A 20,903-nucleotide genomic window follows, 5' to 3' on the forward strand; every position below is an offset into this window, starting at 1 on the left:
TGTAATCATACTCATGATTGACAAATTGGACTCCCACCTTGCAGTCATCAGATTTTTTCAATCACTTGTATGATTACAGATTGAATTGGACTCGACTCAGTCCTATTACTATTATAAATTGGCTGGAAATGGTGGCAAAAATCTAGCAATGACTTAAAAATTAATCAGCATATATTTAGTGACAGGAATAAATTTTTCAATTTTGTTAAGGCTCCCAGCCTTGAATCAAAGCCCCAAAACATTCAATAAACACTCAACATGGTGAATTTTCACCTTTATGTTATTTCAGACCTTTTACTGCAGATCACAATTAAACTGAAAAGTGAATGAATTTCTTTACATCTCAAAAAAGAATATTTTTATTAATTTCAAATGAATGGGTTTAAAACGTGCACAGTTTTCTACATACTTTTGGAGTATTGGACACTCTGGAAAAAAATTCCTTTCCAATCCTCTGAAAAGTACCTAAAAAATTGATTTCGTTTGTAGTGAAAAGCTCTTAAAATTTGTATTAGATATAGCGATGGTAGGCTTTTGTTTGAATTGCTTTATAATTACCTGTAAAGGCAGAACTTGACATTTTAAGTTGACTTCAATGCAAATATACTTCTTATTGTGATGTGTAATTTGTTTTATGTTAGAATGGGCCATATACAATGCTACTTGTCCTTTTAGCTCTACCAAAGCTCTTGCGTCTCGAAATTGGTGACCCCCCCCCCCACCAAGCCCCACCCCCTCCCCCCCAACCAAGCCCCACCCCCTCCCCCCTCCCCACTCCCCTCCCCACCCAGCTAAAAGAGCCACTTTATGAGAAGTGGCCACTTCTGGAAGTATTACTGACGTAAAAGGCTTTGTGAAGGTCGATTGAAGTCCTTACCCTCATTAACGAGTTTTCCACACCCTTCGAAAAAGAGGACTCCCAGGGGCCAGGTCATTAGTTACTCCCTGAAGGGGAGGGTGGTGCGGGGTGGAGTATTTTGGTTTTGGAACAATAAAATTTACCTTATCTCCCTTTAAAGCTCCGTGGTATTATATTGATCTTCGCTAATCAGCAGTCAATCTTCTACAGTCCTTCTTTCAACTCCATGTGATCCCACCCCCCCCCCCCAAAAAAAAAATTTCCCCCAACCTCTAGGGTTTAAAAATGACTTTTCCTTAAATATCGTTGATTATCCAGAATTTTTAAGCACGAAACGAATAAATTCCTTAATTACCCTCCTCCTCCTCCTCACCCTACCCCAGCCTTCAATTTAGTTATCTGCAGTTTGAATGCCGATAAGATCAGGCGCAAATCTGTCTGCCGGTGACGTAAAAGTCAACAATTTCATCAGATATGCTGCGCTATGCAAATTCGTGTCAGTTTTGTTCGTGGTTGTTTTCAAGCAGTTTTTTTGTCATTTTGCTGGCTGAAAACGACGACGTGTTCCCTCAATCGTTCCTGAAATCCTTAAAGAAGTAAGTATAGATCACTTGTAAGCTAGATTTGAGACGCAAATTGCAACTAGTGTTCAATTACAACGAGACATAGCTTAGCGTGAGATCCATGAAGGGTGTTGTTACAAATTCTTGCTCGTATGCTCAAACTGCAAAGCTTAGCGGCTTTACGAACTAGTTCAACCCTGCTTCATTTTAATCATTTACAAAATGCTAAATCGATTTCGTTTTGCATATAACAATTTGGGAATTTGTCCTTTATTCCGTGGAGAACTATGGTCTCTCTTAACTTGACGGAATTACTACGATTCTCGATTTGCTGAATTTCAAATCGTTTGAAAAGACTGTGGTTATTCATCGTCGTCAAGTACAATATTAGATAAAGTATTATCATTAAATGCGCTTTGTTTTCACCTCGGATGTACAGATCGGGACGTTTAGATTGGAAGCACACGGTTAGGAGTCTTCTTCGTGCGAGCCCGGCCATCAAGATCCACAGCGGCAGTGAAAAGATCGAAAGGCAAACGATAGTATTTATCAGCCTTAGTTGTTCCTCAAGGCACGGAAATTAGCCTCCCTGGTAAGGATATTGTATTATTGTGTAGTTTAATTCGGATGTACAGATCGGGACGTTTAGATTGGAAGCACACGGTTAGGAGTCTTCTTCGTGCGAGCCCGGCCATCAAGATCCACAGCGGCAGTGAAAAGATCGAAAGGGAGACGCTAGCATTTATCAGCCTTAGTTGTTCCTCAAGGCCCTGAAATTAGCTTCGCTGGTAAGTAGATTGTATAGTGTAATTTAGTTGTTTCTGTGGCAGGCCAAGACTTGCTAATTCTAAAACTGAAACTAAACATCTTCCTGTCTTTGGACAACATCAAGAAATACATTAGTCTTCGATCCAGAGATCATTGTTTAATGCGCTTGTTTTCACCTGTGATGTACAGATCGAGACGTTTGGATTGCAAGCAAACGGCTAGGAGTCTTCTTCGAGCGAGCCCGGCCATCACGATCCACAGCGGCAGGGAAAAGATCGAAAGGCAAACGATAGTATTTATCAGCCTTAGTTGTTCCTCAAGGCACGGAAATTAGCCTCCCTGGTAAGGATATTGTATTATTGTGTAGTTTAATTGTTTCTGTAGCGGACCAGGACTTATTCATTATGGAACTGAAACGAAACATCCACCTGCTTTAGGACAGCAGCAAGAAATACAGTACTAGTCTTCGATCTCGAGATTGATAAAGGATCATGAACTTTCTTGTCGATTTCGTCATTGTGTATGTTTTGATGTTGGGGAAGTTTTGCGAATGTATGTACGAGGACACCGTAGAAACAAACTGACAAGAAAAACTCCGCAGTCGATCAGAGATCTTTTCGAATTCATCGTTGTCCACAAACACTTTCCGTTAATTTGGTAACCTTACATGCTCTTAGCTGGCGGTGTATTTTGATGAAGAAATTATAAGTTGTGTTATTGCTGAAGATTGTGAACTTTATGCAAAATTGTTCGTTCGAAAGTTTTTCCTTCGGTGAAAGACTCTCAATTTAAAACTTTCTCCTTGTTTACTCCGACAATTGTTTCAATGCGTTCAAAAATAAAATTAGAGCAGAACATTCTAGAAGAAGACATGCGAATATGGTTGACCTCTGTTCAAGAGCTTATTCCAGTTACTTGAAATATCACACCAGACACGACTACACCTAGTAAATCGCCAAATTGAGTATTTTCGTGATGTTGTCTTTTGTCTGCCTTGAATTCAAAGAGGGAATGTGGAATTGTGTGCAAGTAAACCCCCCTTCCCTTCTCCTCAGAACCCACTCCTGCCGATTCGAGAATTTCTTAAGGTATTGCTTTAAGGACTGGGGGGGGGAGCTGATGTGCTTTGCTTTTTATAATTTGTTCACCTACATCGGACTAAACAGCTCAGCTTACACTTAACGAATCAACGCGCAAATTTGACGCTTGCGGTTATCGACGCCAATCAAAAACACTCGGTGTCATTTGTTAGGGTCACAATACGTAACACACTGGTTTCACTTTCGTGTTCTTGTTTACGAGTTCAAGGCTGGTTACGCACGAGTAATTTTTTTGTTTCTTGTCTTGCCTGGTTGAAATTTTGCTTAGACGCTTAGACGCTTAGACGGAAATCAAAACCAACTGTTGTACTTATAGCATAGATTCTTTGGAAAAGATTTTGACAGTTTGTTAAATAAAGCTTTTTAAAATCTAATGTTTTATCCATGTTTCTGCTCAGAGAAGGACTTCGATCAAAACATTCTTGAACATAGTTTAAACTCGATTGTTGTAGTAATCACGCAAGGCACGCGTGCCTGAAGTTTGCCTCTTTATCCACCACCCCACTTTCGCTACTAAACAAGTTTTGTAGAAAAATACCAATAGGACCGGGGAAGGGGTCATATCTCATACCCTAAGGTGAGCAACTCCTTTGATGTCCTCATTTCAGTTATTTAGTCTTTAGTAACTTTATGAATTCGTAAATTGTCCTCCTGAAAAAGACTGATCAAAACATTCTATAATAGGAGAAAGAAGTATTGTTGACCTCTGTTCAAGATTTCACATTCCTTACTTGAAAAATGTCACGCCAGACGTGCGTACAGTCAGCAAATCGCTATAATTTAGAATTTCCTTAATGCTGTTCTATTAACTACTTTCCATTAATGTGGGAAATATGAAATGGTGTCTGATGCGAGGAATTTTTTTACCGACTTTTATGAAGGGAATTTAAATCGGAAAAACAATTAAGATTACTGGGTCGAGGTACATTGTTGTGTATTTTTCTGCGGGCAAAGCGAATTCAATAGTTATTAGTAAAACAATCGATATGATACCTGCAGGGTGTAGCTATTTAGAGCGGTGAATAAGGTGCATTGCGACAAAGCCGGATTAAGAACAAGTCTCTGTAAGAATCAAACATCTTGGGAAATGAAAGTTTTCAACCCCCCTTCAAATTTTTCATGCAGTTAGGCACTCAGGGGGATGCACAAAAATGCCCTTTTTAAAGGTCGCAGCACTCTTGTTGCCATGGTAACAACGGCTGCTTGTACGAGGCTCGGAGCCTCATTTTCATACAAAAGCGTCGCAAAAAAAGAGTGAAATGTTTATTTCTCCATCTCAAGCTAAATACAACATTACAAATTGGCACTTCTACCATACATAGTGACATCATTCGTCTTCACTTTGATTTATTCAATATTCCCAGAGAGTGAATGTGAACACACCAGTAGATTATTCATCTCGGTACAGTTTCGGTCATTTTTGTTGTCGGGTAAAAAAGGGAAAACGTCAATCTGAATTTCTCCATAAGTACACCGATTCTGGAACTGAAACTACCCACCCAGCTGTTTATAATATTCTAGTTTTTAAATATGTAAAAATCTCTGCGGGCCTGCCTCTACTTTTAATAGGGGCCATACGCGAAAAAAGCTCAAAATCAGATATTGCATAATTTGGCGATGTTTACATCTAATGTTCTCAACAACAAATGTTTCAGACAAATGAAACATGCACGGCTTTGGAAGAATGTCATCTTATGAGCAATATCCCGAAGAGAAATCTCGCCTCTGGTTATCATCTTTTAAAAAAAATTGATCAAACTTCTTGGAGGACCACTCGACATAACTACAAACATATACCTTAAATCGTGTGCATATCATGCCAGCTGAACCACTGCATCCGGTACTTCCAAATGTTACCGAAAACCCTGCACAATAGCAATTTGTACTACTCGCGCGAAAATCATCACAAAGTGGAGATTTTGAACTACTCAGTATGCCTACAGTACAGAAAACGGAACAGGGATTTCATCACAATCAATTTCCAAAATTTAGCTTTTTTCAGGGAGTCTTTCACGTGCTCGAACGTTGTATTGGCTTTGAGCCTTGAGATTTATTTCCCTCGACAATAAAATGCTATAGGAAGTGCTTACAAAATTACAAAGGAACAATTTTTGATGTCCCTTGGACCAAGAAATACAGATTTGAAATAATTAATGCTGTCACTGATGAACCAAAGGGCACAATCTCTTCAGCTATTAGCTTGATGGTCTCCACAGACTAACGTTATTTGACCGAACGATGTCCTTTTTCTTCCTGGTGAGCCGGCCACCTCAGGGGAAAATTAAAGAGACCTTTGACTTCCTCTCGTGTAAATCACTGGGAGATTGCGTTATATTCATCTTTCTTTAAGCTTATAAAAGATATCCGGGAGAAAAGTATGGAAAATAATGGTGATGAAATCGCTGTTCTTTTCCTGAAGGACATGAAGCAATCCGGATCACATATTAACCATGGGGAGTTTCGTTCAAGTGACAAGTTGCGATTTGCGTGTGGATAATAAGTTGTTTGAAAGGTGGAATTATGACATTATGATTTCATTAAATCTTTTATTTCGAACGTTGTTGTGATTTTTTCTTTATCAAGACATGGAAAGAAACATTGATTAACTCGATAGCACTGCGGCGGTGATAAGTCTCTCCTCGTCATATCTTATGCAAATTTGACTTTTCTTCAAAGATCAAATCTTTTGGGTGAGAGCAACTAAACGTACCCAAGAGAAACTTATAGCTATCTTCTCTCAATTGACGCAACCCATTAACCTACCCAGTAAAGTAATTACTTTAGCGAATCAAGAAAAATGACCCGGTGGTATGAAATCATATTCATCTGATCAACGCGTTAGAAGTATTGTCCTATGTATTTGAAATTTCTCGAAGTTTTTATTGCTGGTCAGTTTAATCTTCTGAATTACCCCCCTCTCAAGTGAGCCACGAATTTTGTACACTTTGGAAGGGCGAAAAAAGTTTGAAGATAATCTTGACTAATGGGTCACAGCACATCAACAAACTACACTCAATACTTGTGAACTTCCATATAGCCCTGCGTTTGTTCAGTAAGAAATCACAGATGAAGTCAAAATGTGGTGAGAACAAAAAGGTGGCACACGAAGCGCACCCGAGTGTGTCACTGATGTTCTTACCACGTTTGTGATTTTTTCTGTGATCTATTACTGTAAAGAACTAAGGCAACATGGATTATATTTGTTTTATATAATAAATGCATTGTCCTCCAACAGATAATAGGTAAGAACCAAACACGATGCCTGCCCTTTTCCCTATGATATTTAAAAAAAACCCTTCGGATACTTTTACCGCTGGTGCAGCTTGAAAAGCACATGATGCTAAATTGCTCATCCTTTGATTGCAGACAGTTCAAGTGTTCCCAAGGTTTCTCAAAGTTCTAGAACGGTATGTATTATCTAACTCACTGATTCCAAAGTGAGTTCCAAGTAACCTTTTAAACGGAAGTCAGTTGAGTGACATGAGACTTACACATTCACGTGTAGGTTAAGATTGAAAAAGGAGACGTGATAATTAGAGTGATAGGTTTGTGGAGAGATTGTTCGAAGTTTGTGACGTGGTGAACGTTGATGATAAACAATAAAACAAGGATTGGACGATTGAGGGTAGAGTGTACCCCAAAGGCTGTTTCCGATCTTTAGCATTAGGGTGATCATTTCTTTCCTTTCGCCGAGAAACCACGGGTTACGATTTCACGTAAATTAAAGTTAACTGTCACGTTCGGTGTGTATCATCATCATCATCGTCATCATCGCTCGTTAGGCCACATTCCAGCTCCTCCACCTCACTTTGCCTCTTCCTCTTTCGACAGTCCTTCTCCACGTGGTCATTGGTCTCCCTATTACCTTTGGACCTGGTTTCCACTCTAATGCCGTAAAACGGTCGTTCGCACCTTCTCTCCCGAGTACGAGTCCTAACCAGTTCCACCTTCCTCTTCGCACCTCACAGCTAATTTCATTGATCTCTGCCATTTCAACAACTCTCTTATTTTTCATTCTCTGCTGCCATATAATCGTCAGTTTCCGTCTTAGGCACTGACACTGGAAACTGTTCAGTTTTCTTTCACCGATCTTGGTGATCTTCCATGTTTCCCAACCATAAAGCAAAACCGGTCGGACTAAGTCTTAACAGGCGTATCTTGGTTCTCCTCCTTATTCCTCTGGCTGCCCACACCTTCTTTGTCCACAATGGCTGCTTCTTCCGTCAATCTCCGTGTCTTCACACCCAAGTCTTTAAACTTGGATGAAAGTAGAGCGATGTCGTCCGCAAAATCAAGATCCTCTAATACTGTTGTTAAATTCCATCCTATCTCTCTTCTCTTGTCTGCTGTTGTCTTCCTCATGATCCAATCCATGGCCAGTAAGAATAAGAATTCTGACATAACACATCCCTGCTTTACTCCTGACTAAATCTTGAACCAGTCTGATATCTCACATCCGTCGATTACGGCGCAATTAAACCCTCCAGATATGCCTACTATGACGCTCACCATCTTTCGCGGAGTTCCATAGCTCCCCATGATGTTCCACAAGCTTTCTCTGTGAACCGAATCGAAGGATTTTTCCAAAGTCCACTAAGTGCGTGTACAGACTCGCACTCCAGTCGTTTACCTGCTCTGAGATGTTATTTTTTTAATTATAAGGATCTGTTCAGTTGTACTGTCATTTGGTCTAAAGCCAGCCTGCTCTTTTGAAGCGTCTTGTCTACACCTCTCTTGATCCGCCCTAGCAGCATCCTGTGGAATATTTTACTGATGATGGGTAGCAAAGTCACTCCTCTCCAGTTGTTGCAATCACGAAAATCACCTTCCTTCATTTCCATCTATTTCCTCAATCTACTCTAGTTCTCCTGTTTCGTCATTCTCTCCCACTGGATTTGTTGGGTCATGTCTGTTTAAAATTTCACTCAAATGCTCAACCATCTCTGCTATCTTTCTTTTGATTCTGTCTTAATCACCCCTTGTTTGTCTTTCACACATATTTTTTGCCTCCTCCGCCCTTGGTTATGCTGTATAGCTCGATTAAGGCGCATTAAAATCCTTCGTATATGCCTACTATCACGCTCATTATCTTGCGCGGAATTCCATAGCTCCCCATGATGTTCCACATGCTTTCTCTGTGAACCGAGTCGAAGGATGTCTTAAGCACCCCCTGTTTGTCTTTTACACCTACTTTTCGCCTCCTCCGTTCTCCGGTTATTGTCCTGGCTATACTGTATAGCTCCTTGTTTCTACCATTCTCAGCAGCCTTTTCCCCTCTCCTCCAACCAATTCCTCTTATCCTACCCAGCACTATGTTTCACTTCCTTTTCTTTCGCACTATACTCCTCTCTCCATCGCTGTTTTAGTCGCACCGTTCTCGCACCCTCTATTTTAAGTTTTGCCACTTTCCCTTCCTGAATTTTTCCCGCCGCCTTTGGCCAAGAGCGTCATTACGGCCCCAGCAGCAACACCCCCGGTTTGAGTTGTATTGTCAATGTATCCGGCTTCTGTAACATGTGTTTCCTTCTAGGGGGCAGGGTCGTTAACCTTGCGTCCATCCTCCAACTGGAGGACCAGAGGATCACTCTTAGTCTGGTTTTTACCTTTCGACATGTTCGGCATGGGGTACCCTACCAGGAGTGTAGGACTGCAGCCAATCGTATCCCTGTTGTTTTGAACACTTTTCTGTATTATACTGACGTTTAAGTTATGAGTGACAGTGAATCTTTATCACTCTCTTTTCCTCCATTCTATTAGCCTTTGACTCCATCGAGCAAATTGTTTTGAAAGCGAAAGTTTTTCAATTGCCCTTACTTCCTCTCTAGAATATAACTGACATGTATCAGCGAAAATGTCTTGGTAGGTAAATAAATATTCAAAACAAGTTCAGCAAAATTGTTAAAGGATCAGCAAAAGTATAGCGACCTACCGACATAACTGAATTGGGTACTAACATAACTATGGTTTTAGTAGGATGTAACTGATAATGGCCACTGCACTGAAGTACACCACAGAGCAACTGAATTACTACAGGATTTGTTACGTTGTCACTGACATACTAACTGAGGGTCTGCGAACCATCTTCAAACAAGAATGGGACAATCGATACAAGACAACACTGGGAGAATGGAAAGATCAACCCAAAAATGGAATGGACTTCTGGAATGGCGAGTCTCCTCGAAAGAGAAGAAGAAACGCTGGGCTGTTGACAACCATGAAGAATGGCGATAGAGCTGAGTGGGATTGTACGATGCTGTTTTACGCTATCCTGTATTCAGACTGCATACATTCTCTCAATCCATCCATTAGATTAAATGTGGACGACTTAAGGAAATTTCGAAATGAAAAATTTGCACATATGCCACGGGGCCACCTCTCCGACGGAAATTTCCAAAGTGTAATTATAAAGGTTAAAACTGCATTCGACGCGCTCAGTCTTCCCACATGGAAGATCAGTGAAGTTCAAAATCAGACAAACTTCCCCACAGAGAAGTTAAACGAGGTTTTAAGGAAGGTTGACAACTTGAAACAAGAAGTGAACAAGAAGGAAAAGGAACTTCTAGAAAAAGACAAGGAACTTCTTGAAAAAGGAACAAAACTTGAAGAAAAACTGGAAGAGCTTCAAGAGAAAGGAAAGGAACTTCAACAAAAAGAAGAACAGAGGCTTGCCTTAGAAGAGCAATTACATTCCGATGTGTCTCCATTTTGCATTCTCCCTCCCAAACCTAGCCACGACATCGCTCCTCGGGAATCTGAAGTTGGTCAAGTTTTAAAAAACCTCAAAACACTAAAAGACGCCAACGATGGGTTGAGCACACTGTATTTGTCAGGAAATCCAGGAAGTGGAAAATCTCAGCTGGCCCGTTTAGCAGCCAAGAGATTTTACGAAGAAGTACCTTCCGCACCTTCATTTGTCATGACGTTGAATGCTGAAAACTCAGAAGCACTTTTAAAATCGTATGTCCTTTTCGCTCAACATTGCAAATGTTCCGGATATGAAATAACAAACACTTACGGCTCGAAAGATTTGAATACAGACGAGAAGATTTCATATTTCAAGACCTTAATAAGTACAAAAATTGAGCATTACACTTCATGGTTGTTGGTAGTTGATAATGTGACCAGCGTATCTCGTACTAGCGATTATTTGCCAGATACAGGAAACGAGCTGTGGGCAAGGGGTCAGATGCTAATAACAACACAAGACACTGCGTCTATGCCGTTGTCAAGCTCTTCCATAAGAAATATCTCAATCAGCGTGGGAATGCATCCAGATGATGCATGCTATCTGCTTAGCCTCCTCTCTGGTACCACGGATGTCAAGATTGTAAAAGAAACCGCGAAAGTACTAGACTACCAGCCACTTGCCTTGGCAGGCGCAGCCACGTATGTAAGACAAGTTCGTCGGAATAAAGCAACCTCGAAATTTGGCTGGACCGACTATTTGAAGAAATTGGAAAAGGGGAAACGAAGTGCTACTGAAAACATTCTTGCGGAGACAAATCCAAGCTATTCAAAGTCCATGACCAAAGCAATAACACTCGCTGTCGAAAAGGCGATGGCAGATGACATCGTTTTGCATCACATGTTCCTTTTTCTCTCAATGTGTGCATCACAGCCGATTCTGCAAGAGATTATTATCGAGTATATCAAAGCGATTGATGACGAATTTGAAGATGATGATATGATAAGAATGAGGATGAATCGATGTTCATTGTTGCTGACTGAAGAAGTAGTAAGTGGTATCTATATTCGAGTCCACGGTGTCGTTCATGACGTTATTAAATCTGCGACAAAAGATTGCACCACGGATGAAAACGAGCAAGTGGCGTATGGAGCTGTAATGTCATTCTCGAAATTTAAAGACGTAGAATCTATTGTGGTAGGAACCAGAATAGTTCCCCATCTAAAAATGTTGAGCATAAACATTGAAAATATGTTTTTCAGGAAGGGAATACCAGAAGTCTCCGAAAAGGCCTTGAATTATTATTGTTATCAGTCCAGTGGCCTTTGGAGCCTTAGTGAAATGTGCCAAGACCACAGTGAGCTTAAAGCAGCGCTAATCTATAGTAAATTGCTGTTAACAATGATTGACTTGACTCACGTGGGTACGGACCAAGCAAAGGCAGCATGTTACAACAGAATGGGTGTCTCACTCAATAAACTAGACGAAAATGACCAAGCAAAAAACTTCCATAAGCGTGCAGAAGAGATTCTACTAAAAGAGCTGGGACCTGAACATGTTCACGTTGCAAGCACCTACGGCAATCTTGGTGATTTACACTGTGCGCTGGGTGATACAGATCAAGCAAAAGACTACTATAAGCGTGCACTAGAGATTCGACTGAAAAAGGTGGGACCTGAACATGTTGACGTTGCAAACACTTACAACAGTCTTGGTAATTTACTTAGTGCGCTGGGCGATACAGATCAAGCAAAAGACTACTATAAGCGTGCACTAGAGATTCGACTGAAAAAGCTGGGACCTGAACATGTTCACGTTGCAAGCACCTACGCCAATCTTGGTAATTTACTCAGTGCGCTGGGCGAAACAGATCAAGGAAAAGACTACTATAAGCGTGCACTAGAGATTCAATTGAAAAAGCTGGGACCTGAACATGTTGACGTTGCAAACACTTACAACAGTCTTGGTGGTCTACACAGTGGGATGGGCGATACAGATCAAGCAAAAGACTACTATAAGCGTGCACTAGAAATTCGACTGAAAAAGCTAGGACCTGAACATGTTCACGTCGCAAGTACCTACGGCAATCTTGGTAGTCTACACATGGGGATGGGTGATACAGATCAAGCAAAAGACTACTATGAACGTGCACTAGAGATTCAACTGAAAAAGCTGGGACCTGAACATGTTGACGTTGCAAACACTTACCACAGTCTTGGTAATCTACACAGTGGGATGGGTGATACAGATCAAGCAAAAGACTACTATAAGCGTGCTCTAGAGATTCAACTGAAAAAACTGGGACCTGAACATGTTCGCGTTGCAAACACTTACCACAGTCTTGGTAGTCTACACAGTGGGATGGGTGATACAGATCAAGCAAAAGACTACTATAAGCGTGCTCTAGAGATTCAACTGAAAAAGCTGGGACCTGAACATGTTCACGTTGCAAACACTTACCACAGTCTTGGTAGTCTACACAGTGGGATGGGTGATACAGATCAAGCAAAAGACTACTATAAGCGTGCACTAGAGACTCAACTGAAAAAGCTGGGACCTGAACATGTTCACGTTGCAAGCACTTACAACAGTCTTGGTAATTTACAGAGTGCGCTAGGGGATACAGATCAAGCAAAAGGGTACTATAAGTGTGCACTACAGATTCGACTGAAAAATCTGGGACCTGAACATGTTGACGTTGCAAACACTTACAACAGTCTTGGTAGTCTACACAGTGGGATGGGTGATACAGATCAAGCAAAAGACTACTATAAGCATGCACTAGAAATTCGACTGAAAAAGCTGGGACCTGAACATGTTCAAGTTGCAAGTACCTACAGCAATCTTGGTAATTTACACAGTGCGCTGGGTGATACAGATCAAGCAAAAGGGTACTACGAGCATGCACTAGAGATTCAACTGAAAAAGCTGGGACCTGAACATGTTCACGTTGCAAGTACCTACGGCAATCTTGGTAATTTACACAGTACGCTGGGTGATAAAGATCAAGCAAAAGACTACTATAAGCATGCACTAGAAATTCGACTGAAAAAGCTGGGACCTGAACATGTTCACGTCGCAAGTACCTACAGCAATCTTGGTAATTTACACAGTGCGCTGGGTGATACAGATCAAGCAAAAGACTACTATAAGCGTGCACTAGAGATTCAACTGAAAAAGCTGGGACCTGAACATGTTCACGTTGCAAACACTTACAACAGTCTTGGTAATTTACACAGTGCGCTGGGCGATACAGATCAAGCAAAAGACTACTATAAGTGTGCACTACAGATTCGACTGAAAAATCTGGGACCTGAACATGTTGACGTTGCAAACACTTACAACAGTCTTGGTAGTCTACACAGTGGGATGGGTGATACAGATCAAGCAAAAGACTACTATGAGCGTGCACTAGAAATTCGACTGAAAAAGCTGGGACCTGAACATGTTCAAGTTGCAAGTACCTACAGCAATCTTGGTAATTTACACAGTGCGCTGGGTGATAAAGATCAAGCAAAAGACTACTATAAGCGTGCACTAGAGATTCAATTGAAAAAGCTGGGACCTGAACATGTTGACGTTGCAAACACTTACAACAGTCTTGGTGGTCTACACAGTGGGATGGGCGATACAGATCAAGCAAAAGACTACTATAAGCGTGCACTAGAAATTCGACTGAAAAAGCTGGGACCTGAACATGTTCACGTTGCAAGCACCTACGGCAATCTTGGTAATTTCCACAGTGCGCTGGGCGATACAGATCAAGCAAAAGACTACTATGAGCGTGCACTAGAGATTCAACTGAAAAAGCTGGGACCTGAACATGTTCACGTTGCAAACACTTACAACAGTCTTGGTAGTTTACACAGTGCACTGGGCGATACAGATCAAGCAAAAGGCCACTACGAGCGTGCACTAGAGATTCAACTGAAAAAGCTGGGACCTGAACATGTTCACGTTGCAAACACTTACAACTGTCTTGGTATTTTACACTGCAGTGCGCTGGGCGATACAGATCAAGCAAAAGACTACTATAAGCGTGCACTAGAAATTCGACTGAAAAAGCTGGGACCTGAACATGTTCACGTTGCAAGCACCTACGTCAATCTTGGTAATTTACACAGTGCACTGGGCGATACAGATCAAGCAAAAGGCCACTACGAGCGTGCACTAGAGATTCAACTGAAAAAGCTGGGACCTGAACATGTTCACGTTGCAAACACTTACAACTGTCTTGGTATTTTACACTGCAGTGCGCTGGGCGATACAGATCGAGGAAAAGGCTACTACGAGTGTGCACTGGAGACTCAACTGAAAAAGCTGGGACCTGAACATGTTCACGTTGCAAGCACCTACGTCAATCTTGGTAATTTACACAGTGCGCTGGGAGAAACAGATCAAGCAAAAGACTACTATAAGCGTGCACTAGAGATTCAACTGAAAAAGCTGAGACCTGAACATGTTCATATTGCAAACACCTACAACAGTCTTGGTAATTTACACACTGCGCTGGGCGAAACAAATCAAGCAAAAGATTACCATAAGCGTGCACTAGAAATTCGACTGAAAAAGCTGGGACCTGAACATGTCGATGTTGCACATTCTTACCGCAACCTGAGTTGTATACACAATGAACTTGGCGAATTCGAAGAGGCCGAGCACTGTCTTGACCGTGCATTGGTTATTTATATCTCCAAGTATGGTCAAGAACATTTAAGGACACTAGAGGTCAGGAGGAACATGTCTTGGCTACAACAGAAAAGAAAGAGAGCTGATGACCCTGGAGCTGTTGTGAAAAAGAAGAAAAGAGACTCATTTTAATAGTTTAGTAACTGTGCTGATTCATAGACGTTGTTGGTCTTCAATTTAGGTTTACTCGTTGTGTTTTCTTTGCACGTGAAAACTTAGACCGTTTTAATTTTTTCATAATATCTTGAATAATTTGTGCTTTTTATATTCCGATCTGGAAACTCGCACAATTGATATGGTTTTTTTATTAATTTCTGGACAAGTATTTCATTACTTTCTCATTTCTGAGGTTGCTACAAAAGTTGTTTGCAGTTCTACGGATAATAAACAGTGAGAATATGCGCCCAAGTAAAGATATTTTTAAGTTGCTATTCAGTGCTGCTTCTTCAGAATCCTGCTTTTCTAATTGATGATTTTTATCCATATTCTTGATCAACTATTTCTTCTTGATCAGCTATGTCTCGCTATAAATATTTTAAAAGAAGCTCTATGGTTTCGTTAAGCTTCCTATAAATATAATAAGCGTCCTAAATGAATATAGTCTAGGAATCCGCATTGCTACTGTAGTGTCGAGTCTTTATGAAGTGCAACAATAGTACAAACGATCACTAAATCCGGTCGTTATATTATTACCTTAAGTGTCATTTGTAATTATGATGAATGGGAAGATTTGTAGCTATACCTTCATTTTTTCCACATTTTTGGACGAAAGTTACCTGTTGCATTGAATTCAGTGATAGTTAATTCGAATCGGTTTATTTAAGTTTACCGATCTTTGGATGAATGACTGACTCTAATTACATACATTGGCCTTATTAAGAGCTTAGATAGGTTCAGATATTTTTCTTCAGTCAAATGTGAGATCCTAGGAAGAGATTAGGTTTAATTAAAATATACGGACAGCTTTTTCACCAAACAGATGCTTGTATGGCTTTTATCTTTCGACTTTGATACCTAAGTGGGCGGGTTGAGACATTCACAAACAGCCTACCTTCAAAAATTGTCAACGGCTTTTGTTTTAAGTTTTCTTTGACATAATTTCTTGAAAAAACCCGACATTTTCCTCTTCCGCAAATACCAACAGCAAACTCCTTTTTCATGCTGAAACAAATTATAAACCAACCTTTTTTTTTTAATTGGACTTGAGGGTTGAAAATATCATTTGGTCACATAGGGCTCCCTCCCCTCCCCAGTCAAAAATTTCTAATGAAATCCTAATTAAAGCCAAGATGGCGCGTGTGTTATGTCTGGGTCGTTGGTTTTAATCATGTCGTAAAGAAGTCACTTGCAAGGGAGTAGGGGTGGGGTGGGTGGGGGGATAAATTATTGATGAAAAAAGTTAGTAGGATTGTTGTTCGTCTGAAGGCTAGAATCGTAACATTTTTACTTCTCCATAATATTTCAGGATACGTCTGAAATGGGAACAAATGCGGCGTAAGAAACACTTTTGGAAAACAAATTTAGAAGAGTATTTTATTTCGATGAGATACTCTTGTAAATTGACGAAACTGATAGAACCAAATACAACCAAAAATGGAACATTTTATTCTGAATTCGTAACTCTACATTGCACCCCAAGTGTATCTTTGATTGCAACGTATTACACTGTCCGAGAGATTGATTTGAATTGTCGACATGGGCGGTTTTATCGTTGAACTGCGGCCATTTTTTGCGTGATAACGTTACCGTCGATGCCTATAAGAAGTGTTGACCCTTTCCAGTAATCCCTATAGACCTTCCGCACTTGAACCCATCAATAGATACTGTATAACAAGATCCAAGTAAAACTATGACGAACTCGTGAATATAACGGGCAGAATGAAATTGATTGTTTCGTCGTGTCAGGTCTAAGTTTACAAAAAAAATCTTGATATTTAATTCCTTATCTCCTAACAATGTGTTAAGAGGAAATATTCATTTCACGTTCTGATAGAAGGGCCATTCCGCAGTACATTATCGGCACAAAATTAGCCGACTTCCCTACAAAAGCTCTCCCCAGTAGCGCTGCGCGTCAGTTCTAAAACTGACATATGTAAATTGAAGAGCCCCCGCAAAACCCAGACAAACATCAAAGATGGCGTAATGCGAAGGACACCAGAGAAAACAAGTAATCCCAATAATTCTAGTCAAGAATGGTTAGTACGAAGCATTGCTGTTGGGGAAAATGTTTGAGGATTTCCCGAAGAGCTACCAAAATCACTAAATGAAATGACAGAAACTGGAAAAAAATTATTCATGCCATTCCCAAAACCATCGCAAGACATTGAACGTTGTCGACGATGGATTAATGCCTGCTCACGCGAACATTTCACCGTGAAAAACCGTTACTAGAGTCACTTACATTTATGCCTTACACTGGCCAGGTGAAATGGGGCCAACAAAGGAATTTCCAAATCCTCTAAAGGCCAATTTATCGGTAAAGGAAATTGAAGAGCGATTACGCCGAAAGAGAAAGCGGCCAAAACAGAGGATCGAGCCGATCGATGTAAAGAAAACTAAACTTTAGCTTCATGAAGAATCAATTGAAAAGGAAGAAAATAGTTTGCACAATGATATCCACGAGGACATAGAAGTGGTTGCAATGGCTAATGATAAAAGTAACCAGACATAAGAATGTTAGTTAAACAATAGCTGTATATCCTGTGACGGGAACGGTTTCCATGCAGACTATGGAATCACTGGTATAATAACCCTTTAAACTCTAAGAGTGACTGGCATCTAATTTCTCCTTACAATATAACCCCTGAACCATATATTGAGGTCATGAGAATGAAGTAAATGATGCCTAACAAAAGCAGCTTCTGATCAGTAAACAAATTCTCCCTCTCAGCACCTTAGGAAATGTATAAAGAACAGTATGGAGAATATGCATACTGATGTTAGGGTGTAAAGGGTTAAGCTCATTATTCTTGATATTACTTAAAAGAGAAGCATTGTTTTCTTTTAAAATTTCAATTGAAACCATTTGCTATCGTTAATGCTGGGATCTAGGACAATGTGATTGCCTGACTTCAGAGAATCGTGTACACGTGTTAGAGGATCGCATCTTTTTCCATTTTGTTTAATACCTCTACACTTTAAACATCGCTTCAGCTGCTGCACGGTATAATTCTACGGGTCGCTTTCGAACTTTGATCCAAGTACACAGTCATTTTTTGTCAGGATAGCAACATTTTGAAGGCTAGATGTCGAAGAAACTGAAGAAATATTCAAATCTGACGCCATTCCATTACTCAACGAGCCCTTTGTTTGAGTCTCGCGGGGGAGGGGGAAAGGATCTAGTTTTCGTGACGTCACTCACGCGCAGCGCTGTTGATTTTCCATTTAATAAATAGATTCCAAGTTGTCGTGCGTCTGTTCAGTAATAGATCACAGAGGACGTCAAAATGTGGTAAGATCACACTGATGTTCTTACTACATTTTGACGCCCTCTGTGATCTATTACTGAACAGACGCACGGCAACTTAGAATCTATTTGTTTTATATAATAAAGAATTGAAAAAAGTTTTAATTATGACGTCATCTATACGTCTGTCCTTCAATAGATCGTAAGTGAGAACCAATCAGAACGCGTGCATAACTGAGCTGATTATATAATTTAACGATGAGTTCGCCGCCATCTTTGATAAGATGCATGCTCTTCCGAGACCTCTTAGGCTACGTTAACGCTAGGAAATTTGCATATCGAATCCCCACAGTGCTTTTTCCCATGCATTGCAGATCTGCGGGTAAAAAAGCCGGCATAGGTAGGACTGTAGTAAAAGTGGGATCTCAACTCAGTTGATATGAAGTTGTCAAATCTTTTCTCAAGGCTTCAGAGTGACTGTTTCGAAGCTCCGTGTAAGTATGTGGTTCAGTGTTTATGGTAACTGATTATGGGAATGAGGACTCGGAAACTGCAATTCTTCAATTTCCTCATAGACTCGGGTACTCATTGGATCTTCATATGCTGGATTGTGATGTCCCCTGGTGTTTGACGTTCTTTGCATGGGTCTTCTGAGGGAGGAACGATAAAATTGATGAGAAAGAGAGACATGAATCTTCAACTAACCCGGGTGTATGAAACCTTGCTCTGTGATGCCATGTCATGCGAACGCGCCCTGAAACTTAGAAACAAGACAAAATCTCAGCTTTGTTGTTGCCTTACTCAGCCAGAATGAGAATATTTGTTTCGTGCTTCGTGCGCGGGTTGTTGTGTAGTAAAGGGTTCCGACACGCTAATCTCCCAAAGGATACGAGGAGAGGATATATGAAAGTTAGGAATTGTGGTAAAGCACAACGGAACGCCGGAACAACGGATCGAGAAGTCCAAATTTAAGCTACGGTAGGGTCACTGTTATGTAATCTTGAGGACAATACGTTATCACTTTATTGTCAATGTGGGGGAGAGGGGAAGGGGGGAAGAAGGGGATGGTTATCTGAGCAATGAATAAGCTCAGCATCCAGTACAATTAGTTAAATGCTTCTGGTTGTTATTTTACTGATATTGGGACTAGCTCTGGCCATGACCACTCACGTTTACATTGCATAGGTCTATCTCGAGAGTTGTAATTTTGATGTCTTTCAGATTTCTCCAGCTTTTTGTTGCCCATCCTGCCTTTTCAAACGATGAAGATTTAAAAAAGTTTTTGAAAAAGGAGACAGTGGGTATTTCAAATAATCCCTGTAAGTGTGGGTGATTTTCCCCCAAAATTTGTAAAGTGACATACTATGGTGAAACAACACTTGATTTTAACTCCATAGCAGGTGTATTTTTTATAAAATCAACAATTACAGTTTTCATCTTTAGTTAAGTCATGAATGTTTTTAAGACAAAATCAGTTAATACAGCAATTCTACTGAGCCACTTCTAAGGAAGTATGTAGAAATGGAGTGAAAATTGAGCTGCAATTCACTGCAAAAACCTTCTCCACCAATCAATGTTGTAGAATGGTGTAAAACAATTAAAGAAACATTGTACATGAGAGGAAGGGTTGAAAGTAAGGAATGTATAAACTATATGCAATTCCAGAATATTGCAATTTTAATGGCAATGTGTTGACAATTTTCCACTCGCTGATTGTATGTTTATGCCTGGGGGACTTTTTTGTAACAAAATACTGGTATCTGTTGGAACTTGGGAAAATCAGGCTTGATAATCATTATTAAACTCCTTGCTCTGAGAAATTAATTTGCCTGGCCTTTCAGTTCAGAGACCAGCGGCTAATTGTTTATCTATGGCATCTCTTCTACTCACTTACAGTGTAAGGTATACATTTTTTTTATTCCTACATAGCAGCCAGTCAGAAGCAAAGTGAAAAAAGGTCTTATGACAAGTCTATCATGAGCTGTGGATGATTTCAGGCATCATAGTCACAAGGTACAAAATGTTCCATTGTTTTTATATACTTTTTTTGTTTTGATATGATTTTTTTTTATCCAGTAGGTTTTTATATAGTAAAGTTCTGATATCATTGGATTATTGTTTTAATTACATACAGTGTATGTCTCATTCAGGACTGTAAATATGAGTAATGGTAGTTTGAATTGTAGTATACAGAGAGACTGTTTTAACCCCTCAACAGCCTAACATCAGTATGTATATTCTCCATACTGTTCTCTAAACATTCCCTAAGATGTCGACATGGAGAATGTGTCTAACAATCAAGAGCTTCTGCAGTTGGTGATCAGCTCCTTTATTCTCCTGACCCTAATATTTGATTCAGAGGGGATATGGTGGAGGAGAAATTAGATGTCAGTCACCCTTAGGGGTTAAACTGCTGAATACTTGGTCCTTCTTTATCAGTGTTAACCCTTTAACTCCCAAGATCTGATTGTAAATTGTCCCCTTTAGCTGCTACACATTTCCTTATAAATTAGTTATGACAACTTGATACTAGATCAAGATAGCAGCTTTTACCTGACAAGTTTGAATATTCTCATTACCTGTTTGCTGAATAATGTATATGGATATTGTAGGGAGAAGTTTTATGTCAATCACTTGTGGGAGTTAAAGGGTGAAACCATTCACAGGCCTCTCTCCAGCTCGTGTTGCTCTACTAGGCCTCGTTCTCTTCTGCAGGTGAAGAAAACTAATGCCAAAGTGCAATTAACCCTTGAACTCCCAAGATCTGATTATTAATTCTCCCCTGTAGCTGCTACACATTTCCTTGTAAATTAGTTACAAGAATTTGGTGTTC

General features: G+C 40.2%; 2 protein-coding genes across 5 annotated transcripts in view; both read left to right on the forward strand.

Annotated features, from left to right (window-relative positions):
* LOC136276879 (sorting nexin-6-like) overlaps nucleotides 1-20,903 on the forward strand; it is a 35,580-nt gene that overhangs the window by 9,147 nt on the left and 5,530 nt on the right. The window contains exons 1-3 of one of the 2 annotated variants that reach the window (XM_066174712.1): nucleotides 18,380-18,564; nucleotides 18,646-19,048; nucleotides 20,000-20,083. The exons of the other annotated variant lie outside the window; for it this stretch is intronic. The gene's annotated coding sequence lies outside the window, so the exon portion shown is untranslated. Of the gene's footprint in view, nucleotides 1-18,379; nucleotides 18,565-18,645; nucleotides 19,049-19,999; nucleotides 20,084-20,903 lie in introns of those variants that run through there. 2 annotated transcript variants of the gene reach the window in all.
* Nucleotides 1,346-15,621, forward strand: LOC136284444 (uncharacterized). Of its 3 annotated transcripts, none has more exons than XM_066174777.1 (5): nucleotides 1,346-1,455; nucleotides 1,862-2,210; nucleotides 2,380-2,532; nucleotides 6,657-6,697; nucleotides 9,261-15,621. In XM_066174777.1, exon 5 carries the CDS (start codon nucleotides 9,277-9,279, stop codon nucleotides 14,794-14,796), a length of 5,520 nt encoding a protein of 1,839 aa, XP_066030874.1. In that variant the 5' UTR covers nucleotides 1,346-1,455; nucleotides 1,862-2,210; nucleotides 2,380-2,532; nucleotides 6,657-6,697; nucleotides 9,261-9,276; the 3' UTR covers nucleotides 14,797-15,621. The 3 variants fall into 3 exon arrangements, with proteins under 3 accessions (XP_066030874.1, XP_066030875.1, XP_066030873.1); XM_066174778.1 differs by having other exon boundaries at nucleotides 9,264-15,621; XM_066174776.1 differs by having other exon boundaries at nucleotides 1,862-2,014; nucleotides 6,657-15,621.

Source organism: Pocillopora verrucosa, chromosome 11 (assembly GCF_036669915.1).
Source record: "Pocillopora verrucosa isolate sample1 chromosome 11, ASM3666991v2, whole genome shotgun sequence".
Lineage (NCBI taxonomy): Eukaryota > Metazoa > Cnidaria > Anthozoa > Scleractinia > Pocilloporidae > Pocillopora > Pocillopora verrucosa.

Excerpts from the sequence above, each read along its gene's own strand:
- LOC136284444 (XM_066174777.1), top strand. The coding sequence starts at position 9,277 with ATGGCCACTGCACTGAAGTACACCACAGAGCAACTGAATTACTACAGG.